This window comes from Leucopleurus acutus (assembly GCF_964270905.1).
Source record: "Leucopleurus acutus genome assembly, chromosome: 1".
Taxonomy (NCBI): domain Eukaryota; kingdom Metazoa; phylum Chordata; class Mammalia; order Artiodactyla; family Delphinidae; genus Leucopleurus; species Leucopleurus acutus.
This window is the reverse complement of record NC_139142.1, coordinates 164,067,371-164,087,046: the sequence shown is the minus strand read 5'-3', so window position 1 is coordinate 164,087,046 and position 19,676 is coordinate 164,067,371. Positions and strand designations below refer to the sequence as shown.

Below are 19,676 nucleotides of genomic sequence, written 5' to 3'. Positions count from 1 at the left end.
CTGAAGCTTAGAGAGGTCATGAGCCTTCCCTGTCTCTCAGGGTCGGCCATCTGCTTGATTGTCCAGTTCTCATTCTGCCTCCACTGGTACAAATTGCATGGGATGACATGGACTTTGGGGTCCGCAAGTGTTCAGAAGAGGTGCAGGTTTTATCTAAGTGCTTATGGCACATCTCTGGAGAAACCATGACCCCAGGTGTCTTACGAAGGAAAAGTACCCCAATTTCATATCTTTCCCCTAGGTCTCAAAGCACACATCTCCATCAAAAGTACTAGATGTTAAGATAATGGTAAGACTTGATCACATTTGATACCTGGGGAGGAGTAAGGTCTTTACAGTGAGTGAAAACATGGTGATTCGTACACTCTGATTCCAGTTCACGTTCAAATGCTTTGGAAGCCCTGGTGGTTACATAAAGTGTGACATGACCTGTTGTGACAATAGGGAAAGGTGGCATTTTTGGAATTAAGAACACATGAACTGCTAAAATGCAGTCATATAAAAACCTCATGCACCCCTCAACTCTCTGTGTCTGTCTGGGTGTATATTTGCAGATGGAATACCTTCCAGAGCCTGTTGATTTAGTGGAATAATAAAGCTGAGAAGGGTCACCCAGGATGATAAGAATATAACTGTACTGACACTCATTGCCTGGGAGTTTTGAAGGATCTGTAGGACTAAGAGATTCTATAACTGAGTTCAAACCCAATGTCTCATCATTTCACTGCCTTGTCTCTCTTCCTAGGGCATCTATGGCTTCATCATTGCACATTGCCTATGGGTCACATTTGGAATTAGAATCTAATTCATTCTGCTTGTGGCCAGGCACCGCCCTGTGCATTTCACGTACATATTTGTAACCCCCCGGGCCTCCAAGGGAAGTAAAATTATCCTTATTATACAGTGGAAAGCCTGAGCTCAGGGGGTGACATCACTTGTGTGTGTACCCACACCTACCTGGTTGCTGGCAGAACAAGAGGTGAAACTTAGGATTTGCTTATTCCCTTTACCACGCTGCCATGTTAAACAATCAGGGCAATTACACCTTTCTCTTTGCTCCTCAAGCAAGAAAGATAGTCTCATCCTCATTAGAAGAGGAAACAGGGCCCCTAAGGCGTTGAATTAGTTGACTATGGTGAGAGTCCAGAGCCTAAAAATCATATCTCCTGACTCCTAAGCCAGCTGGTGTGCTTGGGGGATGATAGGAACAGGGAGATCCCCAAAGAATTCATCAATGCACAAAGTTTCTGCAATAAATTGACCTAACTTAGTCTCAGTTCTTCCACTGATCTTGTCATATCTAAAGCAGCTCTACTCTGACTGGAGTGGACGACAGAGCTTTGAGCTGAGAATTACCCTGTGTGCTGTAGTGCATTGCTTGAGGAGCATCGCTTAAGGACAAGTGTCTTGCTTCTGGTCTGATGAAATAAAGTCAAGAGTGTGAGGTTCCTAATTCCGATTCCAAGTGTTGCTACACTTCCTTTAAGGGCTGCAGGATGCTCTTCTGGGCTTGTTCTGAAAACATCACCTGCTCTCCCACACGTACTCCTTTTCAGGTGCTCTGCAGTGTTGCCAGTGGTCCTGTGATCAGTCACGCTGGAGAGCCCTGGGGCTGCCTAGACCCCACCTCCTCTCCCACCTCCCACATTTAATGAGATGCGAAATGCCTGATTTGCATAAGATACCTTTGCATTTCTCTGGCATCCATCTCCTTGATTCTCCTTTCATGATCCCAGCCCTAATTGACCACTGTCACCCTTTAACCCAGGGGTCTGCACGCTATAACATGCGGGCCTGGTCTAGCCCACCACCTGCTTTTTTGGACAGCTCAGGAACTAAGAATCATTTTATTTTCAAATGGTAGGAAAATATCAAAAGAACTATCATCTTTTGTAACACGTGAAAATGATATGAAATTCAAATTTCAGTGTCCATAAATAAAGTTTATGGGAACACAGCCACGCTCATTCATTACCTACTGTCCGTGGCAGCTTTTACGTGATGCTGGCAGAGTTGTGTAGCTGCAACAGAGACCGTATGGCCTGGAAAGCCAGAAATACTTACTATCTGGCCCTTGACAGAAAAAGCTTGCAGGCCCCTGCCCTACCTCTCCACTCATCCCCTCTGTCACATTTATCCGAACTCATCCATTGCTCAAGCTCCTGAGTTCCTTCAACATCTGCCCCAAGCTAATCTCCATTTATTTCCCAATAGGACCTCCTTGCACTCCTCAGACATATCTTATACCTCCCCACTAAGACCATCACTCAAGTAGTTCTTTCTGCCGGAAATAACTTTTCCTTCCCATCTTCTCAGCAATCTTCTCTCTCTCATAGATGTAGAGAACAAACTTATGGTTACCAAGGGGGGAAGGAGGGGTGGGATGAATTGGGAGATTGGGATTGACATATATACACTACTATGTATAAAATAGATAACCAAGGAGAACCTACTGTATAGCACAGGGAACTCTACTCAATGCTCTGTGGTGACCTAAATGGCAAGGATATCTAAAAAATGGTGGTTATATGTATACCTATAACTGATTCACTTTGCTGCACAGCAGAAACTAACACAACTTTGTAAAGCAAATATACTCCAATAAAAATTAATTTAAAAAAAAGAAAAAAAAAGAGATCTTCTCTCTCCTTCCAGCCTCACAGCAAATGCAATCTGCTCTGAGGAGGTCGTCTCCCACTCTAGTTAATTCCTCGGAAGGCCCTAATGCTCTTCCGGTCCTGCTTTTAAGGCATGAGGTCGTTTCTGTTACACCTGGCTGTTTCAGCCAAGGTCCCTAAGGGCGGAGGTGCCCCACAGCTGTCACCTAGAGTTGCTAAGTGCGGGCTGAGTGTGTCTGCCTGAGCAGGGGCTCCCTGTCCCTGGGACTGCTTTTCCAGGTGTGTAACTCCTGTAAATTTATAAGACTTTTGTTCTCCCAAGCCTATGTGACATTGTTTTGAAAGTGGGAAACAGGATTCAACATTTAGAAATTGATTTTTAACATTAAGTAGAAAGATCATGGTCATTCACTGATACGTCATTGAATCTAAATCTCATATCCATGTATCCACCTATACCATATCTATTGATCCCTCATCAGTCTTTGTTTATCTATCTGTCTGTGTTCAGCTATCTGTCCATCAATTTCTAAATTCTTTCCACAGTGCAGCCCAAGTATCATCCCTTGATTGGGGGTGTCACAATTTTATAAGATTACCCACAAAAAGGGCCCAACACTGCTTTCCTAATGTCCCCTGCTGAGCTGGTTCCCCATTTCTCCCTTATTCCTGCTGTGTTCCAGCCAAATTATACTGTGCTTCTCTGGAAAAAAAAAACAACCCTGTTTTTAGTTTCCTAGGGCTGCTCTAACAAAGTATGACAAACTTGCCATATTAGAACAATAGAAATTTATTGTCTCACATTTCTGGAGGCCAGAAATCCAAGAGCAAGTTGTCGGCAGGGCCATGCTCCCTCTGAAAGCACTAAGAAAATATCTGTTGTGTGTGTATCTCCTAGATTCTGGTATTTTGCTAGCAATCTTGGGCATTCCTTGTAGATGCATCACCTGAGTCTCTGCCTTCGGGTTCACGTGGCATTCTTAGTGTGTGTGTGTGTGTGTGTGTGTGTGCGTGTGTGTGTGTGTGTGTGTGTATCTGTGTGTCCAAATTTCCCGTTATAAGGACAGTCATATTAGAGTAGAGCCTACCCTAGTAACCTCATCTTTTTTTTTTTTTATTGAAGTACAATTGATTGACAGTGTTAATGATTTCATCTTAACTTGATCATCTGCAAAGATAATGTTTCCAAATAAGGTCACATTCTGAAGTAGCGGAGTTATCTTTTGCAGGGGCACAAATCAACCCATGACAATCCCCCACTTGCTATACTTCACCCATGCTTCTCCCACCATTTGCAACGCCCCCCACGCATTTCTGCCTAGTGACCATCTTTCCCACCCCCTCTCCTCCTCTCGCATGGGATTGCTCCCCCACTGAACTCCCACAGCTCTGGGTGGGTACCTTTCTCTCAACACTTGCTAGAGTAGATCCCACATTATAATAATTTATTTTAGGATCCTAGTTGACTGTACACTTCTTTTTCTTTTTTTGCTCGTGGAAAATCGCTACTCAGATATTTGCAAAAATTATTGCTAGGTAAGCTTAGAAAGGTCTAACCTTCACGTACATGGCACTGGATTTTAAGTTTCTCTAGGGTAGTCACTGGGTTTTACTCATCTTGGTATTCCCCTTCCCACCTCTGAACATAGTGCCCGTGAGCACAGGAGGCCCCTCAATACGTGTTGGCAATTTGGAGATTTGGAGCACAATGAAAGCAGGTATTTGAATCTGCATTTGCCGGTGTCTGTCATTGCAAAGTGCTGATGCTTTCTGACCTGTATAGCATCTATCGACTACTCTTAATGTGGTTCCTAGCTAGACCATGACACCGCCACTGCCCAAAATGAATGAGTCTTTTTGTGTGTGTGTCTCTGTGTGTATGATGCTTCCCTCCAGTTAAAGAGAGCAAACCCCAAGAAAGGTTAAGAACCATTGCTCTATAGAGACACATGGTGGGACCCTTCTTGTCTGTCTTCTTTTCATCTTTCCCTTCACCATTATTTTCAATACCTTCATCATTATCACTAATCGTAGGAATTCCAAGTCAGAAAAGCAACTCATAGGTTTATATTCTTTAATTGTTAGGGCTATAAATTTAGAATGTGCCAGCTACTTGATCCTATTAGCCATACCCTACTCTAAGGTAATCTGCTTAAAATTTATACCACTCAGGGATTTGGACTTTATTGATTACATTTCCTGCTAGATTCAGGCCTTTGCCTTTTGCTCATTGGAGCCTAAACAAAATGGCTATGACCCTGAGGAAAGTCAGGCACCCTGGGATAGCAGATAGACTTGAGGACTTGGGTTCTGGGAGAGCCACATGATCAAGAAGGAGGCATTGATGTTAAGATAATTTTTTTTCTCTTTCCTTACCTAACAGAGTTATTGTAAGGTTAACATAATCATTTAAAGTTTTGGAAGAAGAAATGCTTTGTAAATGCCAAGATACTATAGTAGAACTTCAAAATAATGTGGCATATTGTTATACAGATTCACACACACACACACACACACACACACACACACACACACACACGAGTCATACCACACGGTTCTAAAAAATAAGTTTTCTATTCTCTAAAATGCTAGTCTATCAGGTGAGAAATAGAGGGAGCTGTTGGAAGTGCTTCCTGATTTGGTTTCAGTATAGCAGAGGGGTTAATATAGCACAATTCAATATAGCACAAGAGCTGGAATGAGAAAGCCTAGATTCAAGATGGCGCTGCATCTTATTCACAGGGCAACTTGGCATGAGTTACTGAACATCTTCACTCCTTTTTTTCTTCATCCACAAACTAGGGACCATAACAGTTCTCCCCTCATAGGGATGCTGTGAATGTTAGATGAGGAAGTCCATGCACAATACTTCACTCATTGTCTGGGCATGTATAAATGCTTATAAGTACTAGTCGTTAGGTTTTTTTAAAAAATGATCTTACTGAGAAATGAAAAAAATATATCCATGAATAGTTTCACTGTTGTATATTATATTTAAAACAGTTCCAGATAACAGGAGAAGAAATATCACACAGAAAGTCGCAATTAACTGCCAAATGACTTATACAGACAGTGAGATTTGAGCTGGTTATTGAAGAATTCATGGGAATTGGATGGGGAAAATAAGTTAGAAGATAAACACTCAGGACAGCACAATACCATGGAAGTGAGGACGGAAACTAAAAACTGTAAGATATGGTCAACTTAGAGTTTATCTAACCAGAGATTGTGAATAGGGGAGAGGTGGGTGACAAGGGCAGAATATCTGGCTGAAAACAGGGTGTGGCAAGACCAGGATGGCAGCCTAAGCCATCTGGGATTCATACAAAGGCACTTTCAATCTGTGTTGGCCCCTGAACATGGTGGTGGATTGGTGAACATGATGTTTTAGTGACATAATTTGACAATGGTGTGTCAGAAACCTTAACCTAGGGACTGGAATCAGAGGAATATATTACAAAGCCCCAAAACAGTGGCCTTAAAATTGAAATGGGGGTTGAGGAAGCCTAAACCAGTACTTGTTAATCATCTGTTTCATGTGCCAGACTTTGACCTGATGCTTTTTTTTTTTTTTAAATCACAACAGCACCTGCGAGATAGATAATGGTATTTCCAATTTACAGAAAGGGAAATCAAGGCTCTGAGAATTTAGGTAATTTACTTAAGGTTTTAAAGTCACACATACCTGGTAGGTAGTAGAACAGGAATTTGATAGCCAGTCAATCTGTCTCCAGATCTTTCTGCCATGCTTTGCTGAAGTGGGGAATCTAGTAGAAGCATGTGTACATGAGATACTGTAAAACAAATATTGAAACCTGATGTTTGATTAGATATGGGAAATTAGAAAGACACTGGCAAGAAATTAGGATGGTTCCAATAGTTTGTGCCTAGGTGATAATAAGCATGGTAGAGATTTTAAAGAATTGGCCTATCAGGAAGGGAAATTGTTTGGGATGGGGATTATAGAAATGTTGGGTTTGTGGTTATGATGCACAATAATGGAAATGCCAAGTAGCCAGTTGGCATCATGAGAATGGAATTTAGAAGAAAGTTTTTGGCTGGAGTTAAAGGGTTAGATGTCACACCCCGGATGTGGACATTAATGATGGATTGTACAAGGAGAGAGAGAGAGAGAGAGAGAGAGAGAGAGAAGATGGCTAGAACAGCATTCCTACACTTTAATCACCTGAGGATTCTGTTAAAATACAGGTTTTGATTCACTAGGTTTGGAGTAAGAGCTTGAGAGTCCTCATTTCTAGCAAGCTATCAGTTGCTGGTCCAAGAAACACTCTGAGTAACCAAGGGTGAAAAGACTGATCCTTGAGAAACCACCATAGGTACAGGTGGAGGAAAAGAAGCCAACAGAAAGAACAGGAGTGGAAAGGTAGAAAGATGACACAGTATTATAAGTGTCATGGGGGATGTGGGATGGTTGAGATACCACACTCTGTGGAATGACCAAGGTGAAGAGGAATGGAGAAAATCTAGTTATGGAGTAACCATTGGTGACCTTGAAGAGGTCAGTTTCTGTGGAGGGAATAGAACTTGGTTTATGGGAAGTTAAGCATTAACGATCTGTGAGATAGTGGAGTTATAGTTGGAATTGGGTCATGCAAAATGTTGGTACCCAAAGGAACTAAGGAAATGGGATGATAGCAGACGGTATGTAAAGTGGAGGACATTGCTCCATCATTTACTAGGTGAGAGACTGGGAATGTGGGCACACATGGATTTGGTACATGAGCACATACCAAAAGATAGAGATGACCATATGTAGATTTCTGCAGAAAGGGGAATAGAACAGGATTTATGGAAGATGCTGGAGAGATAGGAAATAATTGAGGAAAGAAGTTGGAGATAGGATTGAAGGCACCAGTTAAAGAAAAAAAGAAAATACATTTTTCTCTCATACAGAAATAAAGAAAAGTAATCAGGCTGTGGTCAAGATGGCGCAGTGGGTTCATGCTTTAGTGCACCTCCTCTGCTCCAAACACATCGCAGTGACAGAAAAATATAAGAACACATAGCTGGGCCTAAGACCCAGCTATGTGGGCCTAAGAGCAAGATAAGTAACCTGATGAGTCAGAAATAGTACAGAAACAAAAGGTTGATGAGCAGAGGTACATTCATTCTCAGGCTGGGCTCCAAGTCTGGAGGCAAAAAGTAAGGACAGAAATTTAGCTCTCAAGGGTCCTGCACAACTATATGTGGTCCAGATTGTCAAGGGATCAGGGCTAGAGTCACTGCTTGAAGCCATGGGTTGGGGACAGGCTTCTACACTGATGAAAAGAGTCTGAAAAAGTAGTGTGGCCAACCCCTATCTGAGAGTACAGCTAATAGGAATCTCTGAGCCTAAGGAGGTAGCGGAGAGAGAGGTAAAGATGTAACCATGAGATGATGAACTGACTTAAGCCACTCACCTAGCTGAAGACGGTTCTGCTATATCCCATTGCAAATCAGTATGGAAGGGAGAAACTATTCAACATGAGGAATAATAAAGTTATATTATTACCTCATACCAGTCACAAAGTAAGTTATAAATTCTGGTTGAAATTTAGAAGTAGAACTTTTTGTTTTCAGCAGCTTTTTATTTTAAAATGTTATCACCCTTTAGGGGCCCCAGGCCATCATTATAGGATGGGTTTGGAATTGAAGTTCTAAGAGCCTTGGTGGAGGCAGCAATAACAACAACAATACCAAAAACATTAGACAATGATGACTGAGCACAAAAGGAAAAGAGGGAAAAAAAAACTTCCTACTCAAAATGAACTACAATCTAACATTATGAACCATGTAGAAAAAAAAAACAGTTAACAATAAAGATGTTTGTTATTCTGACTTTTACTCAACAATGATCTGGATATTCTACCCAATGCAATAAGACAAGAAAAGAAATATAAGAATTGTGGAAAGACATACGACCATCTTTTTGTGAATGATATGATCATCCTACATAGAATATCAAAAGGTATTTGTAAAGCTAGAACAAGTTAGAGAGCTCAGCAACGTTACTAATACAAGATCAGTAAACACAAATTAATATATTCCCTAAACACAGTTAGAAAAATTTAACTGAAAACAAATCACACTTACAATAGCAAAAATGAAATAAAACAAAAAAAGGCAAAAAAATATAAATTCTACAAAGGATACGCAATATCTTCTAGAAAATACAAGACAATATTAAGAGTATAAAAGAAGAATGAGAAAATGGAGCATATATCTTATTCATAAATAGGAAGAACCAATATAATGAAGATGTTGATTATCCCCCAAGTTTATAAATTAAATACACTCCCAATAAAAATCCCAGCAGGGTTTTTGAAGACACTTGCTTGATAAGCTTATTCTATAATTTATATGAGAGAATGAAAGACAAAGAATAGCCAAGTTATTTTTTTAAAAGAAGGTTGAGGAGATTTGCTCTCATAGACAAAGACAAAAAGACTTATTATAAAGTTCTAGTAATTAAGATGGGGAGACAAATAGGCCAAAGTATAATAATATGTTTTTAGCACTTAGAAAACATACATGTGTATGTATGTAGATATATAGATAAACAAACAAACAGAAAGATGTGTGGCTATGTGTGTATTTTTGATGTGTCATTGCAAATCAGTATGAAAGGGAGAATTTATTCAATAAAACCACATGAGGAAAAATAATCTCATACCAGCCACACAATAAATTATAAATTCTGGGTGAAATTTAAAAGTAGAACCTTTTGCTTTAGATAAGGTTTTTGTTTTAAAATACTTTTAGATATACAGAAACGTTGCAACAAGAATGCAGAGAATTCTCTTATACTTCTCACTCAGTTTTCTCTATTGTAATCATCCTAAATCACCATGACACATTTGTCACAACTAAGAAGCCAGCTTTGGCACGTTATTGTTAACTAAACTCAATACTTCTTTCTGATTTCACCAGTTTTTCCTCAAATGTCCGTTTTCTGTTTCAGAATCCCATCCAGAATACCACATTACATTTAGTAATCATGGTTCTTTAACCTCGTCTGATCTGTGACAGTTTCTCAGACTTTCCTTGTCCTTGATTACCTTGACAGTTTTGAGGTCAGATTTTATGCAGAATGCCTCCCAATTTAGTCTTGTTGGCTGGGGTCATGAGTTTTGGGGACGAAGACCACAGAGATGTGTGCGGCCCTCATCACATCATATCATGCTTATCACATGGCATCACTGAATATGCTAGCGCTGATCGCCTGGCTGAGACCAGGATTCTCCACTGTAAAGTTACGTTTTCCCCTTCCCATACTCTTTGGAAGTAAGCTGATAAACACAGCACACAAGGTGGGGAGTTAAGCTCCATTTCCTTGAGTGAGGAGACGCTACATAAATTTTTGGAATTCTTCTCTAAGAGAGATTGTTAAATATAGTACTTTTAGAGGAAAAGAGTATATCCTTTGACATTGAGGGAGGAGAATCTTAAGATACATATTATAAATAACATAAAGGGAAAGATTAATGCATTTGTCTGCATTAATTTTTTAAAATCTTTAATTTTACCATATACAAAGGTAAAAGATAAACCATAGACTGAGAGAACATAATTCCAATGCATACAGCCAACAAAGAATTTACATGCAGAATAAATAACAAATTCCCACAAATAAAAAAGACCAACTTATATACAATGTATGTATGTATGTATAGATATATATAGTATGTGTATGTATTATATATTACATATTATTATATAATATTATTATATAGGTAATATATATACACACATAATATATATAATGCACACACACATGTAACACACACACACACACAACACAATGAAGAAAGTATAGGAAGAGACACTTCACAGAACAGGAAACTCCAATTGAGATGATGTGAACCTCAGCAGTAATCAGGGAAATGCACCTTAAAGCTACAAGAAGATAACATCTATCACACATCAGATAATATCATATGTGGAGATACAGGGTAAGACATTCATCCATTTAGTGATTGTAGAAATATGAGTTGGTCCCATCAGTTTGGGGAAACGTTTAGCAATACAGTGAAGGATTTCTACACACTAAATTATAAGGATATCCTCTAAAGCCATTCTTCTGAAATATTTTTTTGTGCATAGAAATCACCTGAAGAACTTGTTAAAATGAAGAGGTTGATTCACTGAGGTCTAAGAGTCTCCATTTCTACCAAACTCCTAGCTGATGCTGATGCTGGTCTACATGCCCATAGTTTGAGTAACAAGCCTCTAGAGGTCAGCAAACAGTGGCCTGTGGGCCAAGGCCCAGATCTGGTTCCTGTCTGTTTTTATCATTGAAGTTTTATCGGAACACATTTGTTTGTTTCTGTGTTGTCTATGGCTGCTTTCAGACTACAATGACAGAATTTAGTAGCAGCAACAGAGACCGTATGATTTGTATAAAGCCTAAAATAGTATTTATTATCTGGGCCTTTACAGGAAAAGTTTGCCAACTGCTGCTCTAGAGAAACTCTCCCACATGCACGTAAAGAGACTTGTGTAATAATATTTATTGCAACTTTTTTTGGAGTAATGACAGAATGGAAATAAGTGTCAGTTAGTAGAACAGACAAATAATTTGTAGTATAGTCACATGATAGACTACATCAGTTACAAGTTACAGAACTACAAGTCTTAATGTGGATAAATCTAGAAAAAACATCCCTTGTTTTAAAATTTAAACTTAGCCAATTTTCTTACAGATATATACCTCTGCAGGCAAATTATTAAAAGATGCCTGGAAATGACCCTCATCTATCTCAGGGCAGTGATTACCTCTGGTGAGGGATTAGGTTAGGGACAGGATCATGGATGCATTCACATGGGCTCACAACCATAGGTGTCATGTATTATTTCTCTCAAAAATTTGGAAAGAAGATATCAAAATGTAATAAATTGTTAATACTGGGTGGTAGGTACACAGTTTTGATAATCTCTACACTTTCTTATTTCAGATATTTCAAACGTTGGAAAAGAATCAAAAGAATAAAAAAGGGGAGAATATGCTAAATATAAAGACAAGTATTTTGAAGTGCAGGGAGGGAGTGAACATAGAGAAAGGTTATTCATACCTGAGGCTCTCTCTCCTCTCAATTAAGCAAGAGATATTCTGGTAGTACAAATTGTCCCTTATATAGTTAATTTTGAGAATGGTAAACAGGTTTTACCAGGTGACTAATTTTACTCCATGGCTTGTGAAGTATTTTGATTCTAAGAGGTCACTTCATCCAGGTCCTGGAGTAGAAGGAATTTCCCTTTCTCTGGAACTAACATTTCACTCCTTTGATCCAAGCTCAGCTTATTGTTGGGACAATAGTGGTGCCAAGAGCGAAGCCCCCAAGCACATTCCTCCTCCTTTTGAGTGCAAGCCTTGCAGTATTCCAGAGTCAGGAGAGTCAGGAGAACCTTCAAGATTCCTTCAGGGAAGAGCCTTTGGCTTTTGTCTGAGAATCTCAGTGTTCCATGCCCTTTTATTTCGCTTAGGTGTGGATGCCCTCCCACTGTGACGTCTCCTGGCATGATTCCCCGAGCTAACTCACATTTGGGTTACATTCAGCAGCAGCCTCCTCCCTGAGAGCATCTGCGCACAGCTGGAAGCTGGCTTTGCACATGGGCCAGGGCAGTCTCATCATTGATTTTCCCAGCAGTATTGAGGCAACTTTACAGGAAAAGGTGCTGCGTACTGAAGCTGGGGATCTCAGTTCAGCACTCTTAGCCATAAAATATACAAGAGGGACGTTTCAGTTCCAAGTACATTTGCATATCCTATAGAAGCCTTTGTAGCATGTTTGTTGTTGTAAGGATATGGGAATACTTTGAGTCAAATCATACCCCATGAAATTTAACAGCTGTATTGAAAAGTCCTGCTAGCTGGCACTTGGTAACCTTTGGTCAAGTGCCTTCCATGCGTCAAGGAAAGTGGAAGCACAGCCAGCTGATGATACAAATACCCAAAATACCATCTTCTCACCCAACAGTAGCATTATAAGTGGTCTCTAGCATGCTTTCTTCTTGGGAACCTGATTTCTGAACACAATGCCTTCTTACCCATACAGTTCAATTCCTGAACTATCTCCTCTTTCTAAGATAGGTTTATCCCTCTGATGGACGTTTCCAGCCACTATGTATCATTTTTAACCATAACCAGAGGGAGCATAAGTTAGGTCATTATAGGGATAATCAGTGAGGCTTGTTGAGAGGACATTCCCTGGTCTTTAACGCACAGCCCATAGCCTAGTGCTGGCTTTATGTTTATTGTAAAGTTTTCAACTCAAATGCTAAGACAAACCATGCAGGGATTGTAAATAAGTGAAGGGACCAGGTGGAGGATCATAGGGAGTGGTGTGGCATATGGCGAATTAGAGAACACATGCCCTGTCTAAATGCAGTGGCCACCACTTTGCTCTAGCTGATTATCATTGTGCAGAAATGCTGGCCCAACATTGACAGAACTCTTGGATTTTTAAGGGAAGCTAGAAATAGGGATATTTCAAATGTGAAATCTTCCAACTTTTAGATGTTGGCAACTAATTCAAAAATTTTTTAAAAATCACGCTAAAATGAGACACAACCCAGAGCCACAGATGGCTCATTGGTTAGGTTTGCAACCTCAGAATAACAGAGGAAATGATCTGAGAGCTTTAAGTAAGATCATTTGTGGCCATCAAGTCTAGGCATTTGGGTCTCACCCACGTGGCTCAGTGCCACAATCTTTTTACTGAATCTGATGGCAGGAAAGAACTTAGATTGAGAGCAACAATAGCCACATCAGGAGGCAAAGGTACAGAACCACGTAACAATAGTCATAACCCGGGATCACTGGGGCTCTTTGATGACCTTCTTCCCATGACCTTAGAGAGGTCACCACACAGGCAGCAAACGAAGCAAGCGACATTCATGAGGGACATTTTCTTTACCATCATGTACCTTTTCCTGTCACTTCTTGCTCGCATAGTGACCCAAGGGGAGAGAGCTGGGGAGAGAGCAATTGTGGGCTCCGTACTTGGCCTCCCAGGAGGATTCTCAGATTCTACACTCTTGCTCTAGGTGTGACTATGTTCTGAACAATTGCTCTTCTCTACAAATTCATGATTATCTCTCTTTCATCAGGTTTACTTTTCCTCCTTCTTAAGCTGAACTCCCAGAAGTAACATCAAAATGAAGGGGTCAATGTCTAGATAGAGTTTGGGGTTCTTTACTTGGTAGGTCCTAATACACACCAAGTGGTAGGTGTGGCTGGCTAACACTTGCAGAAAATGAGGCAGCGTGGGAAAGGGTTGAGCTGGGCATCTACTGGAGGAGGGCAGTGGCGGGGCATGGGGGGCACTCGGCTCCCTGGTAGGGAAGCTGTTAGTGAGGAAGGAACACTCTAGCTCTCCAGCCAGGCCTTGCAGAAGGAGCCGGAGGTAAAGCCCTGCTTCCCCTGGAGAATGTCCCCATCACTGCGGCCTTGACCTCCATTTCTGCCTCCTTTTCCATACATTGATTTTCAACAAATGGAAGCCATATTGCAAAGCAGTTAATTATAAGGAGTTTAAGGTTATGAAAAACTTGGTTCAATGTTCAATATCAGACTCTGCCACAAAGTGTACTTGGTCTTTTTTTTTTTAATATATATTACTGAGCCTTAGTTTTCCCACATGTAAAGTAGAGTTAATAATATCAACTTTTAAAAGATATTGGAGGGACTTCCCTGGTGGTCCAGTGGTTAGGACTCTGCGCTTCCACTGCCAGGGCCTGGGTTCAATCCCTGATCGGGGAACTAAGATCCCACAAGCTGCGTGGTGCAGCCAAAAAAATAAAATAAAATAAAATGGAGACAATTAACTGGAAGCAGTGCCTGGCACCATCACTAACTTATATAGGTCTTTGGATTCCAGGGTGATCAGTGATGCATTGGATGGTAGGGCTACTATAGCTGGGCATTGCTTGAGTCTCCCTTCTTTAGCCCATGCCTGCCCACAGCATGCTTCAAGACATTTCACATCTTCTCACCCCTTGGGGGATGGTATAGAGGGTGTGGCTAGAATGCCCCCTCCCCACCCTGACATCTATCCTGTGGACCCCTCCTGCTCTCACTCTCTCTGGACAAGGATCTCAATTGCTCTGTGCCTCTGATTCCCTATGATTAAGCCACCCATGACCTCAGTGCCAGGACTCCTGTGTATATCAACCTCCTCTTTCTCACAGCCAATGCTATGTAAATGCTAAGCGTTTCTGTGATGTAGCAACTTTAAGAGGATGAATGAATACATTTGATGAGGGAATGTTGGGAAATAATCCAATAGGGCTCCATTTGGTATTGGGCCTTTTATCAAGGCCGTAACCCAAACCCACTTTATGGGGTTAGGGAATAAAATTACCACGTCAGATAACAAAAAGGAAGAAGCAGGGACAGAAAGGCAGGCCTTGAGAATCCAAAGTCAAATGAGTGTGTAGACAAAAGATGCAAGGGAAGTTCTCACTGGTGAGTGCTGGAAAGCTGGTAGCGCTAGACTTCCAAGGCCAGAGCAAGAGAGTGGGGCTGGGATGAAACCCCAGAGAGGGTGAGATGATTAGGATTTACAAGATTGTCAGAAAAACAGAAAGGTGTGAAGGTCTAGGCCATCCTTTGTGTTGCATGGCCATAGAAGGCAGCCCTTCTCTTGATGCAGTGAATATTAAAGAACTTGCCCTTGAAGATTTAACCAGCTTTTGGCCCAATGGGATTGGCTCCGAAAGCTTTCATCCAATTCTCTGGGTGCCTAGCACCCCCTAGCCTCTTCCTTCACAGCTTCCCTCCCTTCCCAAAACGATCCCAGAGTCTCTGGCTTGCTTCTTAGGAAACATACACCTAGACAGTCCCTGCAGACCAGGCTCTGTTCTGAATTACAGAGGGCCTACGAGTAGCTTTGTGCTGGATGACTCTGGGGACAGCTGTTGACAGATGGAGGAAAAGGTTAGACGTGAGGGTCCATGGGCCACTGGGGGGGCGAGGCTTTCTTCAGAAGTATATTTGCTCCTCTTTGGCCTTTCCTCCAGCCATCTCTCCCTTTCCCGGTCCATGTCCATGGTGGTCCCTATCCCCCCTGCCCTCCCCCGAGCGTATGCCTTTTCCTTCCTGCTCCGGGGTTGTTCTGAGTGAAAGGGGGAAGAATGGAGGATTTTGGAGCGGTGCCTCTTATGCTATAAGGCTTCAGCATTTAGAATCTTGGAAAGGCTCCACCTGGGAAAGAGTTCCAGAGAAAACAAACTTCAGATCCAGGCTTGTATGGGAAAAGGCTCGTGTTCACGGAGGTGGCTTCAGGGACCTTGGCAGAGGCTTGGCCCCTGCCTTTAATGGATCCGACGTGGAGCCTTCCAGGGCCCACGATGCTGCATGGCCTTCAAGGGAGATTTCACTCACAAGCTATGATACCTCTTTCATAGGACTTAGAGTTGTCAGGTCTCTAGGGAACCACCAGCTTTTGTCGTTCTGTTTATGCCCTAACTGAGGCAAGAACGATTTCAAGGGGCCAAACACCCCATCTCTTCTCCTCTTCATTCCCCCTTGTCATGTTGTTCCCTCTTGGAGAGTAGCTGAATTTCTCTTCTAGGAGAGAAGGGGCCAAAAAGGTATTCTCAAGACCTGTGGGATCATCAGCTCAGTTCATAGGAATCATCCTTCCAGCCCCAGAAATGGCATTGACAAAAGCAGTGATGGGCACAAGTTCAGGATTCCCCCGGGCCAAGAAGAGGGATGGGGGGGTAAGCATGGTAGGGAAAGGTTAGACAGAGTTTATGGTGATCCCCTCATGCAGTTCCTTAATGCCACTGTGTGATACTCAGGGGACCATGTATCTAGATTTTATGCCTAAAATAAAGCAGGTGCCCCTACAGGTAAAGCAGTGTGAGTACAGGAGCTAGGAACACCTGGATTTCTGTTTCTGGCCTTGTGCACTTAAGAAAAGTACTTCCCCATGTCTTTGCACATGGGGCTCAATACTGACCATTAATTCCCCCGTGTCTGCCTCTTCTGCCAGGGGTCTTTTCAAACATAGACAATCATGGGATACTAAACTTGAAGGACAATAGAGATCATCTAGTCCCATCAACTCACTATATATATGAGGAACCTGAGGTCCAGAGTGGGGAAGTGTCTTACCCAAGGTCACATGGTGAGTTACCTCCTTTGACGTCTTTGTATGCAGTACAGACCCCCTGTCCCCCTCACCAATTTTAATTCTTAAGATCTTAAGACCTCATGAGTTTCTGTAGGTCCCAGAGGACTCAGGGATGACTAGATGCCTAGTATGGGATTGGTACTAAAATCCCTTAGGTGAGGGAAATATTCCAGGCCAGGATACTTCACAGGGCCTAGGTGAGGCATCTGGGAGTAGTGAGAGAGGGACCATTGCCTGGAGAGAAACAATGGAGTCACAGACCCTCTAGGCCAATGGCCTGCCTTCCCTCTGCCTCAGACCCAAGAGAGCCCTTGTCCTGGGTTAGCATAGTGATGCTAGCACAGAAACATCTCATGTTGAAACCAAGTCTCCCTCTAAACATGACCTCATCAGTGAGGAACTTTCCTCCATCTCCACAATCTAACCCCACTCCCTGCAGAAGGAGGGCACCCAACATCCAAGATGACTCAACTCTGTTTTGATCGTAATATGCCCTCAGAATGAGGGGGGGAAAGTCTCAGTGCTACCAACTCGATCTCTCCCCATCATAGCCTCAACGTCTAGCTGCCATTATGCTCTTCACATACCTGCACACAGCTTTCCTAAAAAGGTTGGCTTACTCCTATCTTGTCTGCACACGCACGTAAACACCCACGCACTCGTTACAGACATTATTTTATAGACATTATTTTAATCCGGGGTTGACTGAAAAACCTCCTTCTGGAGATTTGATCAGGAACACCCACGTCTCTGGACATCCTAATTCCGTCCATGGCAGGGTGGGGCCAGAGAGGAGCTGAGCGAGCATGGAAGTCCTCCTTGCTTGAGGCTGCCCGTGGCTTGATGGCCACCAATGCTACTCCTCCAGGGTATTCCATCCGCTGTGAGACTTGGAATTATGGGAAGGCTGAGAGATCAGCCGTCATTGCACTGACTGGGTGAAATGAGAGGAAAAAGTGAAGGAGAAGGAGTTTATAGTCTTGGAAGTACAGTGCCCCCAACCTGGTGCAATCAAAGGTGGTTCACATTATCCCAGCTCCTAGGGTTAGAAATGGCCCTCAGGTATCCCTTAAGAACGTAAGTTCTGGAGAGCATTTTCCTCCCACCCTTTTGCCCCCCAGGGACCCTAGCATTATGCCCTGTTCCCACCTCCCTCTCAAGCTCATCATCAGGGCCTCCTCCTACTTAGATGAGGGTGCCCCTCCCCTCCTCTTCCAGGACAATCCAAGGCCAAGCCCCCAAACGTTTTGCTCACGTCCCTTCCTCGGTTCAGTGGAGGCTGCAGCAAAGGTGGAGTGTTTCCAGTTTCTCTGACCATGCTTGGTTTTAAGTTAACCCCCTCCTGCTATCCTTCCCTTTTGCTGAGAATTCATTTGGCTGTTCCCAATATATCTGTATCCGTGTCCCGTATCTCTAGTTCTTCCCCCTACCTTTCAAGCTCCCTCTCTGTTTCCCCTTCTAGTTTTGATCTTCTTTGGGGGTTTTGGTTTTTACTTTATTTTGCTTTTTTCTGTTTTTCTGTTTTTTTGTTTTTGTTTTTTATAGGTTTCAGAGAAATTATGTTGAATCCAATAAGCCTTCCCGGACATTCCAAGCCTCTTAACCATGGCATCTATGTTGAGGATGTCAATGTTTATTTCAGCAAAGGACGTCATGGCTTTTAAAAACTCCTTTTAAGCCTCCCTGTTTTGATGTCACCTTGGTAGGCTGGGCCCTCTGAGAGGTTGGAAGCTCTAGGCATTGTTCTGTTTGGATCCGGGGATGCTAAGTAGAAACTACACGAGCCGCCGGTGCCCCTGCATCCTTTATCACCACCAAGACGGGTGTTTGCCCCCATCCGCCACTGGCAGGGTTGCCCTTTCCCTCCAATCATCACTGTGCTCCTTTTTTTTCTGGCCTCCAAGGCAGCTCCTGCCATCATCTTAAGAGCCAATAAAGAGAATTAAAAACCTGTGCACCAGGAACCATCTCTTAAATACACTAGCCATTCTCTTGCTTTCCACAAACAACCCAACCACCACGAGAAAGCCTGATGAAGTCCAGCCGTGCTCCGGCCTCACTTTCCCCGCTTGGAAGCGTGGGGTCTCCCTGGCTCTCCCTAGGATACCAGGCCATCCTCTTAGTGACCTCGTCGCCCTGCAGCCTCCCGTGGGGAAGAACATCTAAGCAGAGGTGGAGACGGCGCGGTGAGAGGAGAGGGAGCCAGGCCCAAGTATTGGCACCAGATTAGGTCTCAGAGGAAAGAATGGAAACCAATCATTTTCTATATATATATATATATATATATATATATATATATATATATATATATATATATATATATATATATATTTTTTTTTTTTTTTTTTTTTTTTTTTTTTTGGTGGAGAAAACCATACCTTTTTTTTGGACACACTTTCCCCCTACTTCCTCTTCTCTCTGGAACGGCTCACAGTGAGTGGTATTAGAAAACTCCTTGGAGAAGAGGATTTCTCCAGGGCTCCTTCTTGGCCTCTAGATCTGCAGTTCCGACAAGCTTTGGCTGCAGGAGGTCTTGCCTGTGAATTGGGCATCCTGCTAGGACCACAAGGGACCAAGGGAATCAGGGACCAAGGCCCTTCCTGCTGTTCCATGATCCCGGGATTGGCTCTCTTCCCCCACTTTTACTTATTCTTGACTCTGAGAACTTTTGGCACCCAATGGAATCACCATTTCAAGGCCAAGATGAACTGAAGGGGAAGAGAAGTAAAAATTGGCCTCCTCCAGCCCCTCTCATGGCTCCAATGGAAGTGTCATCCTGTTCTCTGGTCAATATATGTGTTTACTTTGCTTGCTTTGACTCATGCCTTACTCCATGGCCACCCTCTCCCAAAGAGGGAGGTTTGTTTCCCCCATTTTCAATCTGATCCACTGGGGAGAGGGAAAGGGATGCTTTTCC

General features: G+C 42.5%; 1 protein-coding gene across 7 annotated transcripts in view; it reads left to right on the top strand.

Moving 5' to 3' along the window:
- The window catches only part of NTRK3 (neurotrophic receptor tyrosine kinase 3), a gene marked incomplete at both ends in the record, with an annotated part of 373,663 nt that overhangs the window by 260,813 nt on the left and 93,174 nt on the right, over positions 1 to 19,676 (top strand). For 2 of the 7 annotated variants that reach the window (XM_082857939.1, XM_082857938.1), the window contains 2 exons: positions 16,619 to 16,753; positions 18,305 to 18,592. The exons of 4 other annotated variants lie outside the window; for them this stretch is intronic. In XM_082857939.1, the coding sequence (XP_082714065.1) occupies positions 16,619 to 16,753; positions 18,305 to 18,423 (254 nt within the window). Of the gene's footprint in view, positions 1 to 16,618; positions 16,754 to 18,304; positions 18,593 to 19,676 lie in introns of those variants that run through there. One more of the 7 variants, XM_082857940.1, reaches the window with a different exon arrangement.